Source organism: Mytilinidion resinicola, assembly GCF_010093595.1.
Source record: "Mytilinidion resinicola strain CBS 304.34 unplaced genomic scaffold BDZ99scaffold_9, whole genome shotgun sequence".
NCBI classification, from domain to species: Eukaryota; Fungi; Ascomycota; class Dothideomycetes; order Mytilinidiales; family Mytilinidiaceae; genus Mytilinidion; species Mytilinidion resinicola.
Genome location: NW_022985445.1, coordinates 233,641 through 257,331, shown reverse-complemented (window position 1 = coordinate 257,331; position 23,691 = coordinate 233,641). Strand labels below are relative to the sequence as shown.

The window sequence follows — 23,691 nt, the reverse complement described above, 5'->3', positions numbered from 1 at the left end:
CGGCAGTCTGATATATAACATAGAGAAGCAAGATGATAATGTGATGGATTGAAGCTGGGGAAGAAAATGAGGCTGAAGAGAGAGCTGAACAGGCAGAACTGGAGGGGCAGCGATCTAACCGCATGGAGCAATCGAAAACGAACTTTCTCAGCATGCAATTCATTCATAACATTTACCGTTATGCCACGTAGAGGGTATTTGTCTCTTTTTCTTCTTCGTTTTGTAGGAATTGTAGAATATGATACCGTCTGGGGGGGCGCAGTGAGGGGAATCTGTAAAACAACCTGGATTATGCACTGATAGCCCTGGTAGTGTAGCTGGCCCTGTATATGTGTATACGGATATGCCTCCAGTGCTCTCTGCCTTCGTCCTGCCAAGTCAATGATGGAGTTGAAGTGAAGGGAATCGTTGGACACGGCCTTGACGCGACGTCATCTGCGCAATCGTCACTCCCCCGCGCTAGAGGATGCCAGGCAGGCCAGGCAACCTCAACACCAAGTACCATCGTCGCGTTTCCCCTTCTTTACCCCCCTCTCGCTCTCTCAAGACACATCTTCCACCCGCAACCACCATGTCCGGATTCCACAACATCAAAGGCAAAATCAGCCGGCAATTCGGCGGCAAAGTGAGTTCTGCCCGCCCCTCAATCCCCCAATCAAGCATTCAGACTGACGCCGTGTTTCCTCCAGCTCCACCCTGACGAGGAGGCGTATTTAAGCTGTACGTACACGCTTTGCATGTTGGAACAATACCCCCGCTAAGCAATGGATAGATCACGATGTTCGCGGTATGCGCCCTTCCACTTCGCGACGCGACGAGCCGAAACTGATTGCGGACAACAGTGACAAGGGGAGACTTGGAAAGCATAAAGAATGACTGGTTGACTGATAATGTATGTCCAACGGTCCTGGAGAGTTGGTCTATGTATACTGCTTTGCCGCTGCTTGGGATGCTGTATGCTTTCAGGGCAGACAGAGACTATCTTTAGGAGCTTCTGCCTGGTCGGATACCCACCTGAAGCGGCTTCTTGCAGTCAATCCCAGCCCCAAAGCAGCGGCTCCCAGTGTACACTGACCAATACCCTCCAAATGCCCCCCAAACCACAACTAAGCTAACAACCCCCAGGCCATCGCATTCTGGGAAGAATACCTCGAGCACGAAAAGCTCACGGCCTACCCGAACGCGCACATAACCCTCCTACGCCCCAGCATGGCCTTCATGCTCATGCAAACCCCCAACCCGCTCACTCTCAAAGACGCCCTCCCCGACTTCACGCGCACCACCCACATCTTCCTACCGATCAACGACAACCGCAACGTCGAAGTCGCCGAAGGCGGCTCGCACTGGACCCTCCTCATCGTCTCCGTGCTCGACGGCGTGGCCTTCCACTACGATTCCCTCTGCCCGTCCAACGACGCCGAAGCGCGGACGGTAACGCAGAAAATGGCCATCCTGCTCGGCAAAGGGCTGCGCTTCGTGAACATGGGCGACACGCCGCAGCAGGACAATTCCTCGGACTGCGGCGTGTACGTGTGCCTGATAATGAAGCACCTGCTGCTGCACCGGCTGCTGACGGCGGACGCGAACGGGAAGGTGAATATGAGCATGGCGCGCCGCGAGCTGGACCCCGCGGCGGGGCGGAAGGCGATGCTGCGGATTATCGAGGAGAGGCGGAAGGAGGGCGAACGGCGGCGATCGTGGGTGGACTCTTTTGTTTATTTCCTGTTGGGCTTGTTGAGTGCTGCTTTTTTTTGGGAGGTGGGCGATGAGTGCTAACAATTAGACAGGAGAAGCGTGAGTCCGTTTCGGAGTAAGGGCGAAAGTAAAAGTAGGAGTCCGCCGAGGATCGGGGAAGAGAACGAGAATCTATAGCCGGGGGGTGGGGAGGGGGGATGGTAGAGCGTTTGGGGTTCTAGGTGCTGGTGCATGGCGTTTGGGGCGGTCTAGAACAGCGAGTTGGGTGCTGGGAGCGGGTTTCCTTCGCATCCGCATCTCTGCATGATAGATGGACTGGGCTGAGTGGCCTTTCACCAGGGTGAAAGATGGTTTTATGAGAGATGGTTCATGAGAAATGGGTTATGAGCGTTGGTTCATGAGAGATGGCTTATGCAATGAAAGAGCCCTACTTAACGCTGATGGGCATTGCCTCTTATTTCAATTCTTGAACTGTTGTTTTTCCACCAAGCGTTTGCAGCGAGCAGCATAGTAAATACTTTCGAATTCATTCACCCTAAACAAACCGAGAAAGAACAGGAAGTTATACAGATGCCGTGCACCGCCCTCGCCCAAAACATAGCCCGTCCGCCCATCAGTATGTGCAAGTAGCAAATACCAGCCGTAAGTAAAGTGAAGACGTAAACAGCACACCGTAACATCACAGGGGGATCAGCACTCCTCAAACTCCGCCCTAGCATTCACCAACTTCTTCGCAAACCCCTTCAACTCACCCACCTGCTTCTTCTTCTGCGCATCCGCTCTCGCCATCATCTCATTCTGATCGCCCTTGTGGCCCTCGACGAATTTGTTGATAACCTCACGCCCGTCCCGCTCGTACTCCTTCACGATATCCGCGAGGGCGGACTCGGAGTCGACGAGGTGGTGGATGAAGCGCTGCTCCGTGTTAGTAAAACGTAAACCACAGGCTACGGAGGCAGGGGCGGAAGAAAAGCGTGGTAGGAAGGAGAGTATTAAGGGATGAAGGTGAGGGGGAACAGAGACTGATATGAAGCTATGAGAACGATTATCGACGGACCTTCGACAACCTAAGCAACATATCACTAACAGCACGCTGATGTGGCTGCAGCGCCGCCTCCCACTCCATCTCTTCGGCCTCTTCCTCTATTGCCTGCGCTTGCTGCGCCATCTCAACGAAAGAGCTGGAGCTGTGCAGGCTGTGGATGCTGGCAATGCTCTGGCTCTGGGCCATTGCGGGCGGCGAGGAGGGGATAAGGGTGCGGGATTTGGTTGGGAGAGAAGTGCTGCCTTCGTGTTCGACGAGGGTTTGTTCGGGATCGGTTTCGGAGCTGTTGTCTTGCTCTTCATTCTCGTGATCGTTGTTGAGGTCATTCAAGGGTGTAGGGGTTGAAAGTTGTGGGATAGTTGGCTTTGGTGGGATCTTGAAGACTCGAGCAATCTGGACATCGGGTACCTCCCGCGGTTCTACCAGGGGCTGGTACGAGCTGACCTTGTTCTCAGTTCCAGGCACAAACACAGGTGTTGTAGGAGCCTGGACAATCGCCTGGAGCTTTTGCGCCGCCTTCGCTACTTGTGCTATAATTTGCACCTCCGGGGTATTCTTGAGCTGCGGTACTGCAAGTTCTCCCAGCGACTTTCCCACAGCGCGCTCAGTCAATGGCTTTCGTGTCACCGCCTTCTTTCGGGATGGAGGGACTGGTGTTGCGTCCGGAGAGCGTCCGGAGAGACGTCTTATAAAACTTTCATTCCCTCGTATCGGGTGGTCCAGAGGTCGTTGCTTGAATGGATCACTGGCTGCATTCGCCATCTCTACTCTTGCTCCCGCCGTCTTGAGTTCCTCTTCTTCAGCATGACCTGACAACGCCCGAGAAGCAGCGTTTGGTGAGGCCGGTACAGGCTTGCTGTTGCTAGAGAATACTTGCACTGGAATAGGGTCAGCCGCTCCTAATGAGCTGCCGTAATCCGATTCTGCCGCTTCGCTTCTATCGTCGCTGATTTCAATGAATTCAGGGTTCGAAAGGCCATTGTCGTTCTTCCCGACAGGAGACCCCGACTCTCGCTGTTTGCTATGTTTCGTCTTTTTGAAGTCATCGGCGGTCGGGTTTTTCCGTATGACATCTAACATGGACCTTCCTGATGACATTTTGGTGTCAGCTGCACATGGGCTTCCTGCCTCGTTTACATGAACTTGACTAGAGTGCGTCCGGCTGCGCACACTTTGCTGAACCTTGGCGACCTCGGGATGCTGCGGGGATTCTAATAGCTTCTTCCGCTTTGCCTTGGGCGTTTCCGCAGGAGCCATTTCTGCCGGACGCTTTTTGCCGTGAGCATGACCGATGACTTCTGATTGATTTGGTGATCTTTGTAAAACCGGAGGAGAAGACCCGAGCGGGTCCACACAAGTATCACCTTGAGAGCCATTATCTCCTGCTATCAATACTGCTTCCTTCTCTTTGACTGGCGTAGGCTCTGTCGCTGTGACGGCCTGCGACAGTCCAACAAGCCGGCCAACCACTCCGTTCTTACTTGACCCGGAAACAGGTATCGGAGCTTGATTGTTCGATTTTCGTTTCTTCCCTAGCCCTGATACAGTCGTCTTGGGGGGTTCTTGTAGCTTGCGCTTCTTTGGGTTCGGTGGGCCCTCTTGGGTCGACTCCTGCGTAGGCGCCTGGTTTACATATTCCGATTCTTCATTTCCATAGCCTGGCTCTTCATCCTCGTTGTAATTTCGCCCTTTTGCTACAGAGCGTCGTACAGGTCTTTTCAACTTGCCAGCCCTTTCTGGCTCGTCTGGCGGGATATCGTAAATAGAAAGATCAGCATCCGATGGCACCGTCTTATCCTTAGGACGTGGTCGTGAAATGGTGGCCGATTTGCTCTTAATAAATGTGAACTTGGGCTGTATGGTCCCTCCGACCGGATTCTGCGCTTTCTCGTCGTTCGTCTTTGAAGTGCTCAATTTCGCCCTCACCTTGTATGAGGAAGGCTCGGAGCTCTCCGGAGCGATACTCTTACTGGTATTGACCGCTTTAGCTGGTTGCGTTCTCGTCGTTTTTGGTGCGGGCTTCGGTTTCGGAACTCGTGGCGGAGCTTTCTTCTTGGGAACCACGCTTTTCATAGGTATTTTAGATGCTTTAGGCTTGCTTGGTTCCTTGACAGGTTTCTTGTGGCTGTAGGTGATGGGCTTCCTTAATCCAAGCTTAGGAGCTTTCAAAGGAGTGTCCGGGACATCAAATACGCTCTCTTCGTTAAGCTTCTCTTTGGCTAGTTTCTCGGTGGCTGCCAGAGCAGGCCTTTTGAGTTTTCCTGTCTGTACAGATGCTTCGGTCATACTTTTTGTGGCCTTCACTAGAGGTTCGGCCGGCTTAACCACAGCAGTAGGTACTGTTTTCTCTGGGATACCCTGGTTTGTACCAGCGGGCGTATTACGAGGTGATTCTGTCACTGAAGGCTCCTTTGGATTGCTCCCCTCATTGCCCTGTGAAACATTTCTGCCACTTGAAGACTCGGCGGCGTTGTGTTGATCTTTCAAGTTTTCCTGTTCTTGATTTGCGCTTGAGGACTCGGCGCCGGAGATGGCCGGAGGATGTTCCTGAGATACGTTTGCATCTGCAGCATGAAGCGGATATGATTCTGGAATGACGCTTAATTCCTCAGCTTCTGGGTTGATGCTCGGTCTCTCATCAGCAGGCTTCTCGGCAGCAGGTATCTCAGCATCAGAAGTTTCTCCCTGTAGAGGGCTTCGACTGATATCCAACGAGACTTGACTGGTCGACATCTTTCTCTTGGCCTTGTGGCGCTGTATCTCTTGAATGATGCTCTGCGCCTCCTGTGCATCGGCCATGTTCTCCAGCGTAATCGTTATTTGCCTGGCGTCTCGTTCCTCTGCATTGAAAAGATAGGTCCAAGGAAGCGGTTGGAGAGATATTACGAGCTGAGCGGTTTCAATCCCGGAAGTTTTCTCGTCGCTGCTACGAATGGTCGCCATCCTAGTGTCTGTATCTATGATATGAGCAATCGGAAGGTCGATACATTGCGGAATACGGCCAGCTGTTCCAAGAACAAAAGCGGTCATATATTCCTTGTCGAAGAACAAGACCATGGCGCCAGTTTCTTGAATAAAGTCGTGAGTGTCCTTGGCTGAAATCGAAAGGGCGTATATCATCCCAGCGTCGCCGTCATCCTCGAGGAACTTCAATCGGTGAAGTTCATCCATAAAGCCTTGGAAGTTTTGCATCCACACCTGAGTTTCGTCGGTGGGAAATGGAACAGAGTAAGGTGCACCGTTGGACCAGAAATCGGCATACTGCATGCCACCAAGGATCATCGTGCGAATGATTATTCCCGCGACCATCTTCAAGTCCTCCGGCGCATTGAGAATGACGTTGCTCAACAATCGGACGTCTTTCGTAAGTGAACGAAGGTGCTCTAGGACGTCATTGGAGGATTCGATTAGCTGGTACAGGACGAGTCCGACCTGTTACGCCGTATTCGTTAGCTCTGGAACCTCTGAACGCCAGCTTTTCGCTTTCCATATGGCTCAAGGTGACATCGTACCCATCTTCGGTTCCGATTGGGGAGTGCGCGGTGCGTGAATGCGTGAAGGTAGGCTTCGGCGACGGATGGGCCGAGAACACCTTTTCCGTAAGAGCCGGTCGCGACAGCGGCCTGCACCTTGTCAGTCCATTGAGCGCATCATCACCCAGGCGAAGACTTACCATCAGCTCAAACAACCGCCTGCATGAGGCATTGTCGCCGGAGTTGGCGAGTGCGGCCTCGAAGGCTCGCGCATCCATTCGAGGCAGACCAGGCTTGTCGCACTGAGGAAAGCGGGTGGTGCGAAGACAGAAGAGGGCGATGCGAGTGTGGTGAGTTATTGGGAAAAGCGAAGAGCATGAAACTGGAGATGTGGTGGTGGTTGCGAAAAGTAGTTTGGGGATGAGTCGGAAGGTTCCGAGGTGGTGTTTTGAAGAAACTTGAGAAAAGGAAGTCGCGTTTGCTTCACGACAGGTCACATTTCGCTTTCGCACTCCGCTCTGCGCTTTACGATGCAAGATACTCACAATTCACGCCATTACAGCACCAGCAGCACCATTCCACGCGCAGCCTCATTGAGACGACGACGAGCAAGTCACCGACTGCACTGAAGCATCTCCACCGGAATACGAAGTACTTGAGAAGCTGCCTGAAGATTCACCTATGAGATTACCTACGGTTAACTTACATTTCAATACTTTCTTTGAAGTGTTTCTGTCTATCACGGAAGCTCTCCGCATATTCCCGTTGCTCCCGACGACTTCCATTCCCTTTCTCCTCTTCTCATATGAATCGCGCAGTCTATCAAAACAATCCTGTGAAAATCTCCTCTGGATCTTGATCGGCACTCTATTCGAGATTTTGTTGGTGTTGACGATAGTCGCGATGTCTGAGATGATGACATTGTCAATGGCGAAGACGATAATGGGGCTACTGCAGATGATGTGGCTGCGAGCAGGCCGAACTTCGGTCCGACTCGATCCTCTTCTTACTCAACCCTTCGCTCCATATACACACCACAACTCGAAAAGAGCGCGAATGCCTATATTGTCCGTCATACCAGATAAGTATTCCCTGAGAAGCAGATTAGGCCTGCTGGCCACCATGTTCAGGTCCGACTACGCTCCCACTGGAACCCTTCTTCTGTTCTATGCAGGGTGCCATTTGGAAGGACGAGATTTGGTGGAAGATAAAACCGTGTTTCCTAATGTCACAAGACAACGGTTCACATTATGGTGTAAGGTATGATATGCCGGTTGAGGAGTGAACAGACTTTGCTCCTATAACATTCTCAAGGCTAGCTTCTTATAGTTACCTGCCTAGTTCAAAGAAATCTTTTTTTCTATTGGCCTAAACACGCTTTCAGGCCCCCAGGAAACCCTGCTTTTAGCAATATCACTCCATTTAGCCCTCGTCTACAGACTCGACTGTAGAATCGGATAGCTATTGCTCCGTGCCCGAACGTTGCTCACAGCCTGATCCTTCTGACTCTACCGAGAGTGCCGATTCTTCCTACATAGGACAATTGCAAAACCACTACGGAGACTATTGCAGCACAGAGAGTCCATGAAACGCTTCTAGCATCGTGTGTGATCAAAACTCGGATACGCTCTTGGGATGCTTGACTCCTCGAATCCCGCATGCCCAAGGCCCTGCCGACGCTCGCCTACCAGAACTAAACGGGAAAGGGTTGCGATGGATGCAAGCCTCCTCCTGGCCAGGCTGGCCCCAAGATCTCCCCACCGGTCTGAACTCCGCCGACAGGGGTAAATAGAATATGGAAAATGAGTGCGCCAGGATTTTGGGTGAGCGAGAACTGCTGACGGTCGCCTAGTGTTGATATGACACCCGGTTTACTGGGCGAGGGTGAATTACAAGAAGGATGAAAGGCGCCTCTGGCGAGATGCCACAAGTGGACAGATCGTAGCGACGAACTGGATGGAAGGAAGCGACCAGGGATAACGAATAGCGCCACATTTTCAAGCCTTTACCCGAGGCCGTTATATCCGAGCGCAATAGCGGCGCGAGCTGAGCCTTTATAGGCTTTAGTGCGAAAGCAGCTCCGATGCCAGCTGTTCTATACGGCCGTAGAATAGAACGTGACATGCTAAATCCATTAAAGACTTGCTTGTGTCGCAGCGAAGAATGTCCTCAGTTTTGGTCCTTTTTTTGGTCGATTCATTGATATAATTCAGCGGTTGTATTATTACCTTCATGGCCACGATGCCAGAGGAACATGGAGAGAAAACGCTAAAGGCTGGTTCTCCTCCAAAGCCTACCGACGCCGCGTCTACACTCAGCCCTATCAGGTTGAACATTATTGTTGTCGGGTACATTCAAGCATTTCAAGACTCACATGTTTCGTAACCGCTAACATCTACCGTAGGCTATGGCTATGCCTTTTTGTCTCCGCGTTAGACACCACTATTGTCACGACTGCTTTAATCAAAATCTCCAGCGATTTCGGCTCCTTGAACGAGTCAGCCTGGCTCATCGTTACATACCTTCTAACTTACAACTCTTTTCTCCTAATCACTTCCAAACTCAGCGATGTGTGGGGTATCAAAACGGTAATTCTTACTTGTGCATTCATCTTTTTGGTGTTTTCAATGGCTTGTGGAGGAGCCCAAACGATGAACCAGCTGTATGTCTCATTCTTACACCTATTAAGTATCTGAAGGGCCAATACTGACCAATCCTCAAGGATCGTCTTTCGCGCATTTCAAGGAATAGGAGGTTCGGGGATGTACTCCCTGACTTTCGTGGCCATCATGAAGCTCATCACCCCCGAGAAATTGGGCTTCTACTCTGGTATCATTAGTAGCGTGTTCGTCATTGCCAATTTGCTAGGGCCTATACTTGGTACGTTATTCCGAGCTTCATTAACGTGTAACCTGCTTCAAGCCACAGAAAGCTCACAAATTTTTAGGTGGTGTCATCGCCGACGATACGACGTGGCGATGGATATTCTTTCTCAAGTAAGTGCGATTTCAGAAATCCTTCAACCTACTATTGCAAACATACTGACCCTAAATCGTGAAGTGGGCCTATCATTGCTGTAGCCTTCAGTGCACTCTGCCTCGCCATGCCCGGCCTTGCCGATGGAAAATCCCACAAAGAGCGTTTCAAGAACTTCGACATTCTCGGCGGTATCCTCTCCATAGTATGGCCCATTCCCCTCCTATTCGCCCTCCAAGAAGGAGGCTCCCGCTGGGAATGGAACAGCAGCATTATCATTGGGACGCTAACGGGGGGATGCGTCGGCTTCATCGTTTTCATCTTCTACGAGACTTGGGTCACTTACCGGACTGCAAAAGACCCGGTTCTAAACATCACGTTCTTTAGGAAGCCGTCTATGGCATTGCTTCTTCTGTGAGATTGTGCCTCTCTTTTCTGCGACACCATGGCACGCGGCTGACTCGGTACTTCACGTTTTCCAGTGGCATGTTCTTCCTTGGCTTCGCATTCTACATCGCTATAATCGAACTCCCGCAGCGCTTCCAAGCCGTTAACGGTACTTCCGCCTCGCGCGCAGGAATCTTGCTCCTCGCCTTGACGCTGCTCTCCCCCGTCGGTGCCATGACAGCGGGGTTCCTAATGCAGAAATACATCGCGGCCGAGTACCTCATCATCATTGCAAATGTGTTCATCGTGGTAGGCATTGGACTCGTCAGCAGCCTCCCAGCAACGCATCCTTTCCCAGACGCGACGTTCGGGTACGAGATTATACTAGGTATTGGGCTGGGCTTATCAAGCCCGCCGTACTACTTCCTCCTAGGGACCTCGATTGATAGGGAGGATATCGGTATGTTGTCCCCTTGGATAAATCCATTCTGATCTTCTTCAAATTTCGTTTGGATGCTGACTAACTCCATCACAGCCATAGGTACAGGTGCCTTAAACATGTTGCGCACGCTGGGCGGCACCATCGGGGTAGCCATTTGCTCCGCCCTGCTCCACAACAACCTCCATACCGAACTCCCCACCTTCCTCTCCCCCGCCGAAACCAAGGCGCTGGACGAATCTATTGCGAGCCTAGTTATTCTGTCTCCGGACAAGAGGATTAGAGTTGGGAAGATATATGGGCAAAGCTATAACAAACAATTCCAGGTTATGATTGCGTTTGCAGGAGCGAATCTGCTGACGAGTTTGGCGCTGTTGTGGGTGAGGAAGCGGGAGGGGATATTTAATAAGATGCCAGAGATGGAGGGGGATCTGGCAAGGACGAAAGATGTGGAAGGGGGTGCAGAGAGGGTGGCGACTAGTGAGCCTAAGCTAAGAGAAGAGGAGGAGAAGAACGGAGAGAAATCAGAAGCAATACGGCCGAGCGCGACTGATGGCGACAAGCAGAACAGTCAGGGAAACACAGGGAGTACCAAAGAAGTCAAGATATAAACGAAGCGCATGTAACATATCAATATTTTCCACTCATTTGCACTATATATTCCTTCATCCATCTACAACTTAGTCCTCGCCTCCCCCATCAACCCCTCCAACACCCTCACAGCCCCCTCCCTAACCTCCTCCACAATATCCGCGGCCCCCTTAACTTCTTTCACCAACCCCACCGCCGCCCCTGCGTACGTCGTCATCCGCCCCTCCACCCCCCACCCAGCATCCCCCTTCTCCATCTCCGCCTCATACAACCTCTTATTCTCCTCCTCCCCCATCCCCTCCCCCGCATCCACAAAACTCCGATTCACAACCGCCCTTCCATTATACTCCTCCCCCCACCCCGTCGTCCCCCTTAGCGCATCATACACCTTCGTCCTCACCGTGCTCTGCCCGCCATCCCTCGCCCTCAGCACCTCCTTCCTGTACCCATCCGCGATATTCGCCTCCGGCGACGCCAGCAACCGCGTCCCCAGCACCACCCCACCGGCGCCGAGCGCGAGCGCCGCTGCCGCGCCGCGCGCTTCCGCTATCCCGCCCGCCGCCACCAGCATGGGCGCCTTCCCCCCCTCCTCTTCTGCCGCGAGCGCGGACAGCGCGTCTGCGACTTCCGGCACTAGACTCACGACCCCCGCGCCCCGGACTAGCCCGTGCCCGCCCGCGTCTGTGCCCTGCACGACTAGCACGTCGGGCGCACACGCCCGCGTGACGGCCAGCGCGGCCGCGACGCTGCCGATCTGGATCCAGATCTTCGTGGCTGGGGACGCGGCGCGCGTGGCGGCGGTCCATGAGGCGAGGGAGGCGAGGGAGGCGGGCGCGAAGAACCAGACGGCGGCGGGGTGGAAGCGGGCGATGAGGGGCAGGGCGAGGGGGAGGGAGGCGCCCCAGTTTATGAAGCCGATGCCGAGGGGGAGGGTGGTGGGGGGGGAGTGGGGGATGGGGTGGGAGAGGAGGAGGGATTGGGCGTGGAGCAGGATATGCTCGAGGGTGGAGGTGTCGGTGCCGGAGCCAATGAAGCCGATGCCGCCTGTGGGGGGTGTTAGATGGTGGTAGGGAGGGCGGGTGGGAGGATTGAGGGTTGAGGGGCGAGAGGGATGAGAGGTGAGAGGGATGAGAGGTGGGGATATGATTGAGGGTTGATGTGATCAGAGTGGAAATATATAGATAAGTAAAGAGGGTCTGTTGATCTTAAGGCTGCTCGTGATGCGTGAAGAGTTGAGAGAAGGAGAGACGAATGTCTTATATGACTAGACAGTACAATGAAAGGAAGCCTGAAACGAATCAAGAAACGTATCTTTCTGAACTCGATTACAATGACCTTATAAACAAAACTGTCGCTCACCAGCTCTCGAAACCTCAATAGCCAATGGTGCCAGCGAAATCAATCGCATCGGCGCACCAATGATCAGCGGCGTCTTGATCCATGGATACGTTTGCTTCAAAAGATTCTGAGCCATGACTGCTACTATTTCAATCTTTTGTGCTGCTTAGCGAGGGACGATAAAATAAACAGAACCTTGCCATTGGTTTGTGGATGAAGGTCGATGTTAATGTCTCGATGATGGTGAATCATCCGAGGTGCAGTGGAGCCTTACTCCGCGTTCTCAGCGCCTTTGTTCCGTTTCTCCTCGGACCCAACGACCATCCATCTTGCTACCCAATTGAGAACGCCATGAAATCGGATGCTATCGTAATGTTTGTCATATCTTATCGGCTGAAATTGCATAAGTTGAGTTCCTGAGAACAGACAGCTACCTGAAAGCTGCTGCCGATCAGGTATTCCATTCGACTTCTCACGCTTGCAATTTGATTGATTCGGGTTACTCCTGGTTGATAAACACTATTATAGCTATGGGTATAGTATATACGATGTTGGTGGTAAGGTAAAGGTAGATGTTGGTGTTGTAGGATCTTGCAAACCCCTTATATCGCCTTACGGGGAATGGCATACGCTTTTCTTCTGGCCCTCTCCAAGCAGCAGTCCCGCCGAGACCTATACAAGGAATTCGATTTCTGTGTTGTGTTGGATCTATTCATTTGCAGGAAAGTTCCTCGTTCTTTTGAGACGGTAGATAGTTCTGAGAATGCGTATAACTGGTTTGAACATCTTCTATCAAGATTTTAGTCAATCTTGAGAGCAGCTACTAGCATATGATCGGTTGATATAGACGTGATTGAAGGCTTGTGAATGGAGGGTATAATGTGCTTTTCCTTCAAATAACCAAGTCTCTGGCTCTCTCTTGATGTCTTCGCAAGCTATCTCTGCTTGACATGAGCAACCCTTAACCCCAGACCGGCAAACTTTTCGAGGACCTTTCGTAGGGGCCAAAACTGGCAACAACCTTCTTGCATATGAGCAACAAGGTCCTTGATTATACAAGACCATGCGTCCGCAAAACGCCCGGGTCCAAACGCCCCATTTGAACAAAATTGTGAACGCCAGTCCATATCCCAGCCCAGCTCAACTACCTCCCTTGCCAGCCTTCCGCTCATTCGCCCTTTGTTTTCTCTCGTTCCTGCGGACCTTCTCTTTTCGCTCTCTTCGGCCATCCGCCCGCGCATTATGCGCCACACCCGTCTCCATCTCCTTCTTCTCATCCACCTCAACAAGCCACTGGTCATCCCCATCCTTGTTCTTCCCCTTGTATCCCCACTTCGGCACCCACTCGCCCGTCGCCTCGTCGTACACCATCTTGCCCTCGCCGCGCTTCTTGTCCTTGATGCCCTTCTTCGCGGCGAACTTCTCCCACGTGGTTGGCGGTTTCGCGGCGGGGACGGGCTTCTCGCGAGGTATGGGAGTTGACGGGGCAGGGAGATTGAGCGTCACGCCATCGGATGTGGATTTGATGTCGCAGGTGGTAAGGAGCTGGTTGATGAGGACTTGGGCGGCGTCGCGGGCGATAGCAGTGACGGTAGCTTCGTCGGCGTCGGCGGGAACGGGGTTAGGGTCTATGGCGAGGAGGTTGCCAAGGTCAAAGGTGTAGGGGGTTGGTTTGTCTACTGTTACAACGTTTCTGTAGGTTGTTAGAAGTGCGCATAGATATACAGGTTAATGGGCGTGAGCGCACTTCTTGTTCTTTGGCTTCGAGCCCGCGGTCTCTACGGGTGTGGAAACGTCCATGGCGCCGTCGTCGATGCTCTCGGCCAGCTTGCTTGGGGAGTCTGACTTTGGCATTATGTGGTGGAGGCGTTGATTTAGCAGACAAAGTGCGGGTGAAATATCAAAGTTGGAGGGCACTTTTTGTCTTGGCATCCGAAGAAAATTGAGTGGACCCGCGAATCGGAGTAGGTAAGCCAACCGAGTACATTCACGGTTCACGACTCCATCCCGCATCTCCTCCCTGTCCATCCATTGCGAGAGCGTATAGCTCTCACCTCTTACGCCAAATCTCTTACGCCAAATATGCCATCGTCAGTATGTCTCCGTCGGCTCTCGCTGGCACCCTCGGACCTCACGGCGCACGCAATGGCATCGCGGAGCCTCCTCGCATACACCCAGACGGCCTCCTTCTCGCAATCCGCACCTCTATCGGCCAAGCCTGGACAAGGGAAACCCGCTGGCCCAGCGCGTGGAGAAAGGACACTCAATCTCGGGAAAAACAAGAAGGTTCAGCGGGACATGGGAAAGCGGCCTGCTCCCGGCGAGCGCAAAGCTCTTCGGAAGCGCGTGGTTCTCAGCAATACAAACGCTCTTGTCGTGGAAGGTCTCAATGACCTCACGGTCGGCAATATTGAAACTGGGGATATGCAAGGGCAGGTTGTTGGGCTCTCGGAACCCGTTATAGATTCGTTAAGAGCTGTGGAGGCTTTCAAGGCCACTCAGGGCTGGCATCTGTTTCGTCGGCCGGCTATGTTGATGCGGAGGGAGACGACGCAGGTCTCGGCATTAATGCGAGATGTTGAGACGCGAAAGAAGACAGTGCGGAGGATACTGGCTGGAGATAGGGCGAGCGGGAAAAGTACACTGCTTCTTCAGGGATTGGCAATGGCTTTCATGAAGAAGTGGGTGGTGATCAGTATTCCAGATGGTAGGTTTTGCGCGAAATGGACGCAATTGAGTATTGCTGATTTTTATAATAGCCAAGGACATTGTCAGCGCACACACAGAATATGCTCCTCTGCCTGGATCGAACCCTCTCCAATACACCCAAAATGCCTACACCGCAAACCTCCTTGCTCAGATCGCCAAAGCCAACTCTGAGGTGCTTTCAAAATTACTCCCTGGTACCGATTTAAAACTCCCAATCCCCACGAATCGTATAACCACCTTGGCGGACCTGGCGGTGCTTGGAAGCAAGAACCCGGAGTTATCATGGCCCATCTTCAACGCTCTATGGACAGAGCTCACTCAGCCCGGCCGTCCACCCATAATGCTCGCCGTTGATGGCCTAGCACACATGATGGCTCCCTCCGCCTACCTGTCTGCGGAGGCTAAACCCATTCACGCCCACGACTTGGTTGTCGTTCGCCACTTTGTCGACCATCTCTCCGGAAAGAGCGCCCTTCCAAATGGTGGCATGGTTCTTGCAGCTACGTCCGGCTCAAATCAACCAGGCTCGCCTGCCTTGAAGTTCTCTGTACAGCTAGCGGAAGCCCGCGCACAGGGCGCCACTGATCTGCCCATGTGGAACCCGTACCAATTGGTCGATCAGCGTGTTATGGAGGTCTTGAAAGATGTGGATACCCTGAAGCTGCATGGTCTAGATAAACGGGACGCTAGAACGATCATGGAATACTATGCTGCCAGTGGCATGCTGAGAAAACAAGTCGACGAGCCGCTGGTGAGTCAGTGGTGGACGTTAGCAGGCAATGGAAACATTGGAGAGCTCGAGAAGGGAAGCGTGAAGATGAGGGCGTGAGGAAGGGTGTATGATTTGGGTTGAATATCTGTAGCATAAGAGCGGATGTTGATATAACTTGTAAGATCATGGGCATACAGTACGACGCGGTGCCATGCTTTCTAGTCTGTATACGTAGAAGCCCGCATTTGGCATGTAAAACTATTGCTCTCCAGGAATCATTCGGCCAGTATTCTCCAACATTTCTGTTTCAGAATACCGTGTTGCCGGAAATTGCGTCTGGCAGCGATGAAGAGTGGAGCTCGAAGTATGACCTAGGAGCCTCGCGTTGAGCCTGACTTGTTTCACGGCTATAAGTTTGGACGGGGTTCTGATTTTGCCTCCGGTTCTCATCCCCAAATCTTGACGCCGTGAATCAGAGCCCTAGAAGCCCACCACAATCTACAGTCCAGGAGTCCTTTGAAGTCTGATCTGACCTGCCAAAGTCGATTTGTTCTTGACCCTCCTTTCACCCTGGGAACACGTTCACCACACTCACTGAATAGTTACGGCGGAATCAAATAACGTAGCCGGATAGCATGTGGCCCACCCCATCAAATTCTCCGGAAACGCGACGCGTGATACAACCACAACCTCAATGCCTCCACCACAACAACAAGAGGCCCTTCATCAAGAGGGCAGAATTCTTCTATCTATCAATGCCTATAAACAAGGCCAAATTACAAGTTTCCGAAAGGCCACTAGCACGTACGATGTGGCCAGAACAACAGCACGGCGACGCGTCAATGGTATCCAGCCAAAACGTGGCTCAGCAGCACCAAATCGCCGTCTTACACAAGCACAAGAAGAGGTCCTCAAGCAGTGGATTCTATCGATGGATCAACGCGGTATGCCGCTAAGAATCGCGACCGTACGGGAGATAGCTGGCGTCTTAGCCACGCAGCGTGGGGATACAAGACCTATTGGCGAGAAGTGGGCACGGCTTTATATTAACCGCAATGACGACCTACAATCGAAATTTAATCGCAAGTACAATTACCAGCGTGCTAAATGCAAAGATCCTGTGCTTATTCGGGGCTGGTTTAAACGCGTTTAAGACGTTAGGATACAATACGGCATTCTGGATGAAGATACCTGGAATTTCGATGAAACTGGCGTCCAGATGGGTGTTATTGCAACTTCGAAAGTTGTTACTGGAACAGATAGAGCTGGCCGGCCTAGGACTGTACAGCCAGGCAATCGCGAGTGGGTCACAATTATCGAGTGTATTAATGCGATGGGGGCAGCAATTCCACCACTGGTTATCTTCGAAGCGATCATGCACCAGGCTGCTTGGTACAAGGACAACATCATTCCACACGACTGGTCGATTAGCGTTAGTGAGAATGGCTGGACAACAAATGAGATTAGCCTAGTCTAGCTAAAGCTATTCCATAAGCGTACAAAGGATCGCACAGTTGGCACGTATCGGATGCTTGTGCTAGACAGCCATATTAACCCTGAATTCGATCAGTTTGCTATAGATCACAAGATCATCATCGTCTGCATGCCAGCACATTCATCGCATCTACTACAACCGCTAGATGTAGGCTGTTTCTCAGCGCTTAAGCAGGCATACGGGCGCAGCGTTGAACAGATGATGGCTAGCGGCGTCAACCATATCAATAAGCACGAATTCCTACCACTATACAAGCAGGCTAGGCAGCTAGCACTATCACAGAACAACATACGGGCAGGATTCGCAGCTACTGGGCTAGTTCCATACAGCCCTGATCGCGTGCTATTACAGCTGCATATTGAATATTAAACGCCATTACCCCAACGCCGTCCACAATCAAAAGCTTTATCTTGGGCTGCTGAGACACCTTATAATATTAAGGAGCTTCAAAAGCAAAGGGCCTTAATACAACGGTTAATTAGGCAGCGCACGCGCAGCCCACCAAGCCCAACAAATGATGCAATTCGACAACTTGCGAAAGGATGTGAAATCGCAATGTCAAGGACTATGCTGCTTGAACGCGAAGTTAAACAGCTACGCAAAGAGAATCAGCGCCAAAAAAAGAATAGGGCAAAGAAACGCAGGTATATAGGTAGAGGGGGTGTTCTATCAGGAGCAGAAGGGGCTGCTCTCGCACAAGCTGCCCAAGAAGGGGCAGCAGAGGGGGCAACAGCAGGGCCAGCTAAGCGACGGCAGCGAGCACCACCAAAGTGTAGCTTGTGCGAATCATTAGAGCACAACGCTCGTACGTGCCCTAGACGCCAGGCAACTAGCTAGCAGGTAGCTACACCAAATACAATTCGTTGTGGTTGAGCAATTCGCAATATTTGGCGTTGTGGTTTGGTGGGGTGGGCCACATGCTATCCTGGGCCACATGCTATCCGGCTACGTTATCACGTGAAAATGCTTATGTAACCGGCAAAATGCAACTGCTATCTCGTCACAGATTGATGAATTCACAACCAGGACTCTGAGAACCCGCTACCAGGAAACAGCCAAGAGCCTGAATGGCCCCTCGGATGTGCGTGTTTTGTCATTTCACTATCATCTTATAGTCCAGCATCACAACCCCCCTATATTTAGCCTAGCTCCGGCTCGTAATAACTTTGTTCCACTAATTAGGCTGTTGCTTAGGCTATAATATTGTTTAATAACGGGTTTTAATTCACTAATACAGCACCGGATCTCTCCGCCAGATAAGCCGGCACCCTAACAGTAACTAAGGGCTCTGTTTCCTTAGTCTCCAGCAGTTAACTAGCCCTTAAGGATGCCCTTTTGTCTACTCATAAGGAGGAGGCTGTTTGTAGTAAAAAAGCTAGTGCAGCAGAAGGATTTTCGGGTGTAAGACCTTGGTATAATAGTGTATACAGCGTTCCTTTTAATCAGCAATTTAAAGTAGTCATCTAGGAGCTTTCCGCTTCTAGCTATAGTAAAGAGAGTGAATAGACTATTGCTACATGTGTATATATCCTTTCTAATTCATGTAGCCTTTCCAATTCGTGTATACATCCTTTCCAATTTGCATAAACAAGTGAATCTAATTAGTGGAACAAAGTTATTACCGGCCGGAGCTAGGCTAAATGTAGGGGGGGTGGTAGGAAGAGAAAAGGGGGGTGATGCGGAGAGAAATGGGGGGTGGTAATTAAGCTCGTCCTAGCAAAAAGGGGGGTGATGAGTAGGCTTGTCCGTTCTAATTTGGCTTATCTGGCAGCCGTCCACACGCTACTGTACTAGCGCATCTTTAGCGCCATTCCTCAACTTGTGGCTTGCATGCGCCACCTTTCAGCTCAACAGGGTTCCTTGCTGGCTTGGCTCCTCTACGCCTATATATACCCATCCTCCTACGTAGCAATACACCAGAGTTCTCATCGCTTTTGACCAGCTGCCAGTTATGAGCCCGGCCTAACGCTACAGTCTACTATTGCATTCTCCTACATCTCCTAGCTAGGAAGTCACGTGCAGCAGCTGATAGGGGCAACGTAGCAACGCACGTGACTTTCTAGCTAGGAGGTGTAGGAGAATGCAATAGTAGACTGTAGCGTTAGGCCGGGCTCATAACTGGCAGCTGGCGTAGGAAGGGCAAAGGATCAGTGAGGAAAGCATGAGTTGTATTGAGGTGCTAACGAGTGGCTATACCTCCTATAGTGAAGAGAGAAGAGAGGTTTGCAGGTGGCAACGGTGGCAAACAACAGGCAAGCTGAGCGAGCTGAGAGGAGTGAATAGAAATGTGTTACTGGCTGCCATTATCTTACCAACAGTTTCGGTTTTTACGAAGCAGCGGAAAAGGGCCGGCCCCGGTGCTTTCCAGATCCAAGATTTCATAGACCGGAAGTATTAAGCGTTGTACAGCGACGGAAGACTATATCTTGGTTACCTCCGATCAAAGAGGCCGCCGCCACAGAGTCGCGGGCAAGCATCGGCGTTCTCTGGAAAACGAACTATATGGTTTCAGCTTCACCCAACCTTGATGTCTTCGAGCGAGTAGCCCAAGCAACCTATGCTCGCCCAATCGCACCAGGAGCAGTCAACTTCGACCTTATTAAGGGTTGGCTATCAGATTGCGACTCAAATCATGCACGGCGGTGTAATTACCCAATCTCTGGGCTCAGGCTGCAGGGCTGCCTAAAACATTGATGATCGATTGTAAGGCCCAGGCGCTTGTTCCTGCTCACGACGGCCAAAAATTCGTCGCACTCAGCTACGTTTGGGGAGGCTCTGGCCATGGTCAACATTCGCTCCCTGGTCCTTTGCCACAAGTGATTGAAGATGCCATTACGGTCACTCAAAATTTGGGGCTCAATCATCTTTGGGTTGATAGGTAGTACGTATCTGACCATCCAATGGTATTCAATCTATTAACGTCCTGAACAGTTGTATTGACCAAGAAAATCTCGGCAATAAACACGACCAAATCAAGCAGATGGGTGCTTTATACGGAAGTGCTACTGTGGTGATTATTGGTATCAGCTCTCGGATGAGGCTAGATCAAGTCACAGCACGGGCCAATAAAACCACCCTAATCGCACTACCATCAAATACACAATCATCTTCCAGCAGTCTACATGGAACTCTCGGGGCTGGACCTACCAGGAAGGACTGCTTGCTCGGCGCAAACTCATATTTACCGATTCCCAAGTTTTCGAATGCAAAGGCTAGTGCGTAGCGAGGCAGTTGAAACACCGTTAGAAGGATTCCGCATGGTGACCTATCTCTCGGCAGAGACTTGGATCAGAAATTGCCAGCTCTTGCCCGGCACTCTGGGTCCCGGTCCTCTCGATGTGATGGATAGGATCTCTGAGTACACTGCTAGGAGACTGGCATTCGATTCGGATACTCTTGACGCCGTATCCAGCGTCCTCAATGCTTGTTCTGAGGCGAACCTCATCTTTGAGCATGGGTGGGGTGTGCCGATAATGCATTTCAAACTATTTACTTCCAAAGGTGCCTGGATCCGTAATTATAGGGCTGTCTACTTGCGAAAGGTCGCCAGAGCCAGAGTCACAGTCACGGTACCTCGATGGTTTTGTGGCCGGGCTCTTGTGGTCTCACTATGATCATGCGAGGCGGCGACCAGATTTCCCGAGTTGGTCTTGGGCAGGGTAGAACGGCCGCGTGCGGAGGCTCACAGACTGTAAATTCAGAGCTGCGGCACTAGGAGGCGTGGAACTCTTTGGTGGCTTTGCAGACGGAATTCTCTGCAAAATTAAACACGAATCGGCAGATGCTACGGAAGGCACCAGCGCGAAATTGACCGACTTCTGTGTCGATTGGGATCCATACACCTGGGTTCGGATCCCGCTTGCGATCTCCTCGATATCCCAGGTCCTTCAGATTGAGGCTCCAACCGTAGCGGTACGCATAGATACTCCCAGACGGCAGGGTATTTCTGTCTCAAACCCAGGACTAGCAGCTCAGTTCAGGTGCAGCTATTGAGAGATCCACAGGCCAAAAGGTTTAAAGAAAGTCTGCTGTCTAAACGCTGGATGGCGTTTCTACTCTGTAGAATATTTAAACGCGATTTCTGGATCCTTATCGACGAAAACTGTAGAGAAGATGGTACAGCGGAGCGAATTGGCCATTTCTCTGTCCGCCATCTACATCCAATGGCTATGGCGTTGCGCTTGAAGGCAGAAAAGCGGACTATTATGCTCTCTTAGGATTCCTGAGCCATGTGGGTTACGTCGTCTCTCTTATAATCCAGCATAGACAGTTTTTTTTGGATCGCTTCATGCTCTCGCGAAGTATTCCTTCATCTATGTTGATCTTTGAAGCGGTGCTCCTATCAAAGGCCATACGTCAGAACAGCTGCGTTACTAGATTGTTCTGCGGGGTATTAAGCTACCCTTTGGAGACGGGATTATCATAGTGTGGGGCGTTGTTGGACTTCGAGGTGAGCACTAGCACTATACGCCCGCACTATTCTATACGCCGCCCTATACTCCACCGCACCCATGCCTAGGGTATAATTATCCATCCTTTGTTTCAGGCATCCTTCGCTTCATATTTTCTAAATTGAAGTTGGCGTAGGCTGATTTATCAAAATCAAGTTGAATTTTAATTGATCCCAGGAACTTGAGTCAAAGTAGTTTAGCCTGCTGACGCTGCTAAAGGAAGCGCGCCATAATAGCTTCGAAATCTGTCTTCCACCTCATTCTTATCAATCGACGTGCTGCTGACTCGCTAGCACTTCAGCTGACGACGTGTAATATTTTAGGCCTGGAGTTGTCAAGATAAAGAAGGCCATGGCGGCCCTGAAGAAAGCAGACCTCTTCTGTTCTTTTTGGACACTAGAACACCATGGCCACCGCCATCACGACCGAGTTTGGGACCACGATCCCTGCATTTGACTCGGGTGACTCTCGCCATATTATCACGAGTCATTTGCCAACATGGGACGCCACGGTCGCTTTTGGGAATTTCGATATGTCGGTGTTGATGCGTATAAAGACTTTGTACCCGCGAATGATGCCTCATAGATATATTGCTCAAGTCAGCCCCAAAAGTTGACTCCACTTTTCTTCTCAAAATGCTTACACGGAACAGCTTACCCAAAAGATAGTTGCGTTGAGCGGAGTGGAAGGCAAGAAATGCTTCCTCTTTCCCTCAGCTGTGTCGGCTGCTCAATGCGTCGAATTTGCAACATCTGAAAAACGAGGGAAGGCCGCGGTGCCTAAACATAACATCTTCATTCGCATCTTTGATGTTCATATCAGAGTATGGGCCATCTTCTTTCCGCCCCCTCCCCCATTTGGTCCGGACAATAAGCCTCCAGGCGTGATGGGATCGTTTTGGTCAAACGCGGGAGTGGGACTATCCACAAGACAGGGCGAAGATGCACTGGAACACATCGACCTGCTTCGTGAAGTATCAGTTACCGATCCATTGCCTAAAGCTGAACATTCCGAAGCTTTTACTGTACTGCGCGAACGGATTGTGTCTCTTATCCAACGTGCACCTATTGATGAAGTTCGAGCGGCGAAAGTCACTCCCGATGATGTCTACCTTTTCCAAACGGGCATGTCCTCCATTTATAGTGTACATCGCTATCTTCTCTCTTCATCACGTTCCGGATCTACGGTGCTTTTCGGCTTCTCTTTCCACTCCACCTTTCATGTCTTCGAAGACTATGGTCCCGGCTTCAAGCTCATCGATAGTAGAACATCGGAGAATCTATTCGAACTCGAGAGATTCCTTGAATCCGAGAAAGAAGCTGGCCGCTTCATTCAAGCCGTCTGGACCGAGTTTCCCTCCAACCCAGCCCTCACCGTGCCCGACCTAGTGCACCTCCGCAAGCTAGCCGACGTATACGGTTTTATCCTCGCTGTCGACGACACCATCGCCTCCTTCTGCAACGTCGACCTCCTAAGCACTGCCGACGTCCTCGTATCTTCCCTCACAAAATCCTTCTCCGGCTATGCAAACGTCATGGGTGCCTCCGCTGTCCTCAACCCCTCCTCACATAAATATACCTTCTTGAAAGACCTCTTCTCCTCAAACTACCAAAATGACCTCTACACCGCCGACGCCGATGTCCTTGGAAACAACAGCCGCGACTACCTCTCTCGCTCCGCGATCCTCAACGCAAACGCCGAGAATCTCGCAACCTACCTAGTCGCCCGCTCCCAGCTACCCAACTCTGGCATCAGCCGCGTGCTCTACCCTTCCACCATCCCATCCATCGTGAACTTCACGCCGCACCTCCGCCGTAAGACTCCGGATTTCACTCCCGGGTATGGGTGTTTGCTGAGTGTGGAGTTCAAGACGATCGAGAGCACTATTGCATTCTATGACAATTTGCATGTGCATCAGGGACCGCATCTTGGCGCGCATTTGACGCTTGCGCTGCCATATGTTAGAGGGTTGCATGCGAAGGAGTTGGATAAGGTGGAGGAGTTTGGGTGCTTGCCGACGCAAGTGAGGGTTAGTGTGGGGTTGGAGGATGGGGAGGTGTTGAGGGAAACTTTTGGGAGGGCGGTCGAGTTTGGAGATGAGGCGTTTAAGAAGGAAGGGGGGAAGTAGTAGGAACTTTCTTTCCGCTGGTGAGAGGCGTGAAGCCTGGGGTGATAGACTTCCAAACTGGAATTATTGGGGCACAGGATCACTGCCACTGATGGGGTATGAGGAAGTGATTAGATATGTATCGGCATTGTATCCCGCTATCTTTCTTTTTCGCGAGTTGCGATGTGCTCACGTGATCGCTATACTGACCTATTCACCTCTAAGATTTAGAGCCTGGCCTAGATCAGCGCTAAGCTACATCAGCCTTGCTTC

At 51.5% G+C, this 23,691-nt stretch overlaps 9 protein-coding genes across 9 annotated transcripts; 5 read left to right on the top strand and 4 right to left on the bottom strand.

Moving 5' to 3' along the window:
• The first annotated feature begins 494 nt into the window (after nucleotides 1-494).
• BDZ99DRAFT_462550 (Ulp1 protease family protein) lies at nucleotides 495-2,242 on the top strand. Its single transcript, XM_033719869.1, has 6 exons — nucleotides 495-625; nucleotides 690-720; nucleotides 773-787; nucleotides 843-892; nucleotides 1,126-1,697; nucleotides 1,788-2,242. Exons 1-6 carry the CDS (start codon nucleotides 572-574, stop codon nucleotides 1,870-1,872), a joined length of 807 nt encoding a protein of 268 aa, XP_033576873.1. The 5' UTR covers nucleotides 495-571; the 3' UTR covers nucleotides 1,873-2,242.
• On the bottom strand, nucleotides 2,085-7,337 carry BDZ99DRAFT_562502 (uncharacterized protein; the record flags this gene model as incomplete). The annotated part of the gene is made up of 6 exons (XM_033727347.1): nucleotides 2,085-2,610; nucleotides 2,753-6,172; nucleotides 6,253-6,363; nucleotides 6,414-6,736; nucleotides 6,920-7,164; nucleotides 7,249-7,337. The coding sequence occupies 6 exons, from the start codon at nucleotides 7,335-7,337 to the stop codon at nucleotides 2,386-2,388; spliced, it is 4,413 nt and encodes a 1,470-aa protein (XP_033576872.1). The 3' UTR covers nucleotides 2,085-2,385.
• A 531-nt stretch (nucleotides 7,338-7,868) lies between these two features.
• BDZ99DRAFT_299577 (uncharacterized protein) lies at nucleotides 7,869-8,372 on the bottom strand. The gene has a single exon (XM_033714183.1). The coding sequence runs from the start codon at nucleotides 8,335-8,337 to the stop codon at nucleotides 8,062-8,064; it is 276 nt and encodes a 91-aa protein (XP_033576871.1). The 5' UTR covers nucleotides 8,338-8,372; the 3' UTR covers nucleotides 7,869-8,061.
• A 64-nt stretch (nucleotides 8,373-8,436) lies between these two features.
• On the top strand, nucleotides 8,437-10,690 carry BDZ99DRAFT_415864 (MFS general substrate transporter). The gene is made up of 7 exons (XM_033716769.1): nucleotides 8,437-8,561; nucleotides 8,618-8,875; nucleotides 8,936-9,093; nucleotides 9,161-9,209; nucleotides 9,274-9,603; nucleotides 9,672-10,036; nucleotides 10,112-10,690. The coding sequence occupies exons 1-7, from the start codon at nucleotides 8,446-8,448 to the stop codon at nucleotides 10,624-10,626; spliced, it is 1,791 nt and encodes a 596-aa protein (XP_033576870.1). The 5' UTR covers nucleotides 8,437-8,445; the 3' UTR covers nucleotides 10,627-10,690.
• BDZ99DRAFT_508547 (inosine monophosphate dehydrogenase) lies at nucleotides 10,689-12,168 on the bottom strand (the record flags this gene model as incomplete). The annotated part of the gene is made up of 2 exons (XM_033724338.1): nucleotides 11,966-12,168; nucleotides 10,689-11,650 (listed from the first exon to the last, which is right to left on the bottom strand). Exons 1-2 carry the CDS (start codon nucleotides 12,078-12,080, stop codon nucleotides 10,689-10,691), a joined length of 1,077 nt encoding a protein of 358 aa, XP_033576869.1. The 5' UTR covers nucleotides 12,081-12,168.
• Nucleotides 12,169-13,084: 916 nt separating this feature from the next.
• BDZ99DRAFT_487906 (ribosomal biogenesis regulatory protein) lies at nucleotides 13,085-13,798 on the bottom strand (the record flags this gene model as incomplete). The annotated part of the gene is made up of 2 exons (XM_033722870.1): nucleotides 13,085-13,637; nucleotides 13,692-13,798. 2 exons carry the CDS (start codon nucleotides 13,796-13,798, stop codon nucleotides 13,085-13,087), a joined length of 660 nt encoding a protein of 219 aa, XP_033576868.1.
• Nucleotides 13,799-13,929: 131 nt separating this feature from the next.
• Nucleotides 13,930-15,553, top strand: BDZ99DRAFT_299523 (uncharacterized protein). The gene is made up of 2 exons (XM_033714182.1): nucleotides 13,930-14,651; nucleotides 14,704-15,553. The coding sequence occupies exons 1-2, from the start codon at nucleotides 14,027-14,029 to the stop codon at nucleotides 15,480-15,482; spliced, it is 1,404 nt and encodes a 467-aa protein (XP_033576867.1). The 5' UTR covers nucleotides 13,930-14,026; the 3' UTR covers nucleotides 15,483-15,553.
• Nucleotides 15,554-19,738: 4,185 nt separating this feature from the next.
• On the top strand, nucleotides 19,739-20,689 carry BDZ99DRAFT_299493 (uncharacterized protein). The gene has a single exon (XM_033714181.1). The coding sequence runs from the start codon at nucleotides 19,983-19,985 to the stop codon at nucleotides 20,472-20,474; it is 492 nt and encodes a 163-aa protein (XP_033576866.1). The 5' UTR covers nucleotides 19,739-19,982; the 3' UTR covers nucleotides 20,475-20,689.
• Nucleotides 20,690-22,348: 1,659 nt separating this feature from the next.
• Nucleotides 22,349-23,591, top strand: BDZ99DRAFT_462544 (PLP-dependent transferase). Its single transcript, XM_033719868.1, has one exon. It carries the CDS (start codon nucleotides 22,438-22,440, stop codon nucleotides 23,437-23,439), a length of 1,002 nt encoding a protein of 333 aa, XP_033576865.1. The 5' UTR covers nucleotides 22,349-22,437; the 3' UTR covers nucleotides 23,440-23,591.
• Nucleotides 23,592-23,691: the final 100 nt, after the last annotated feature.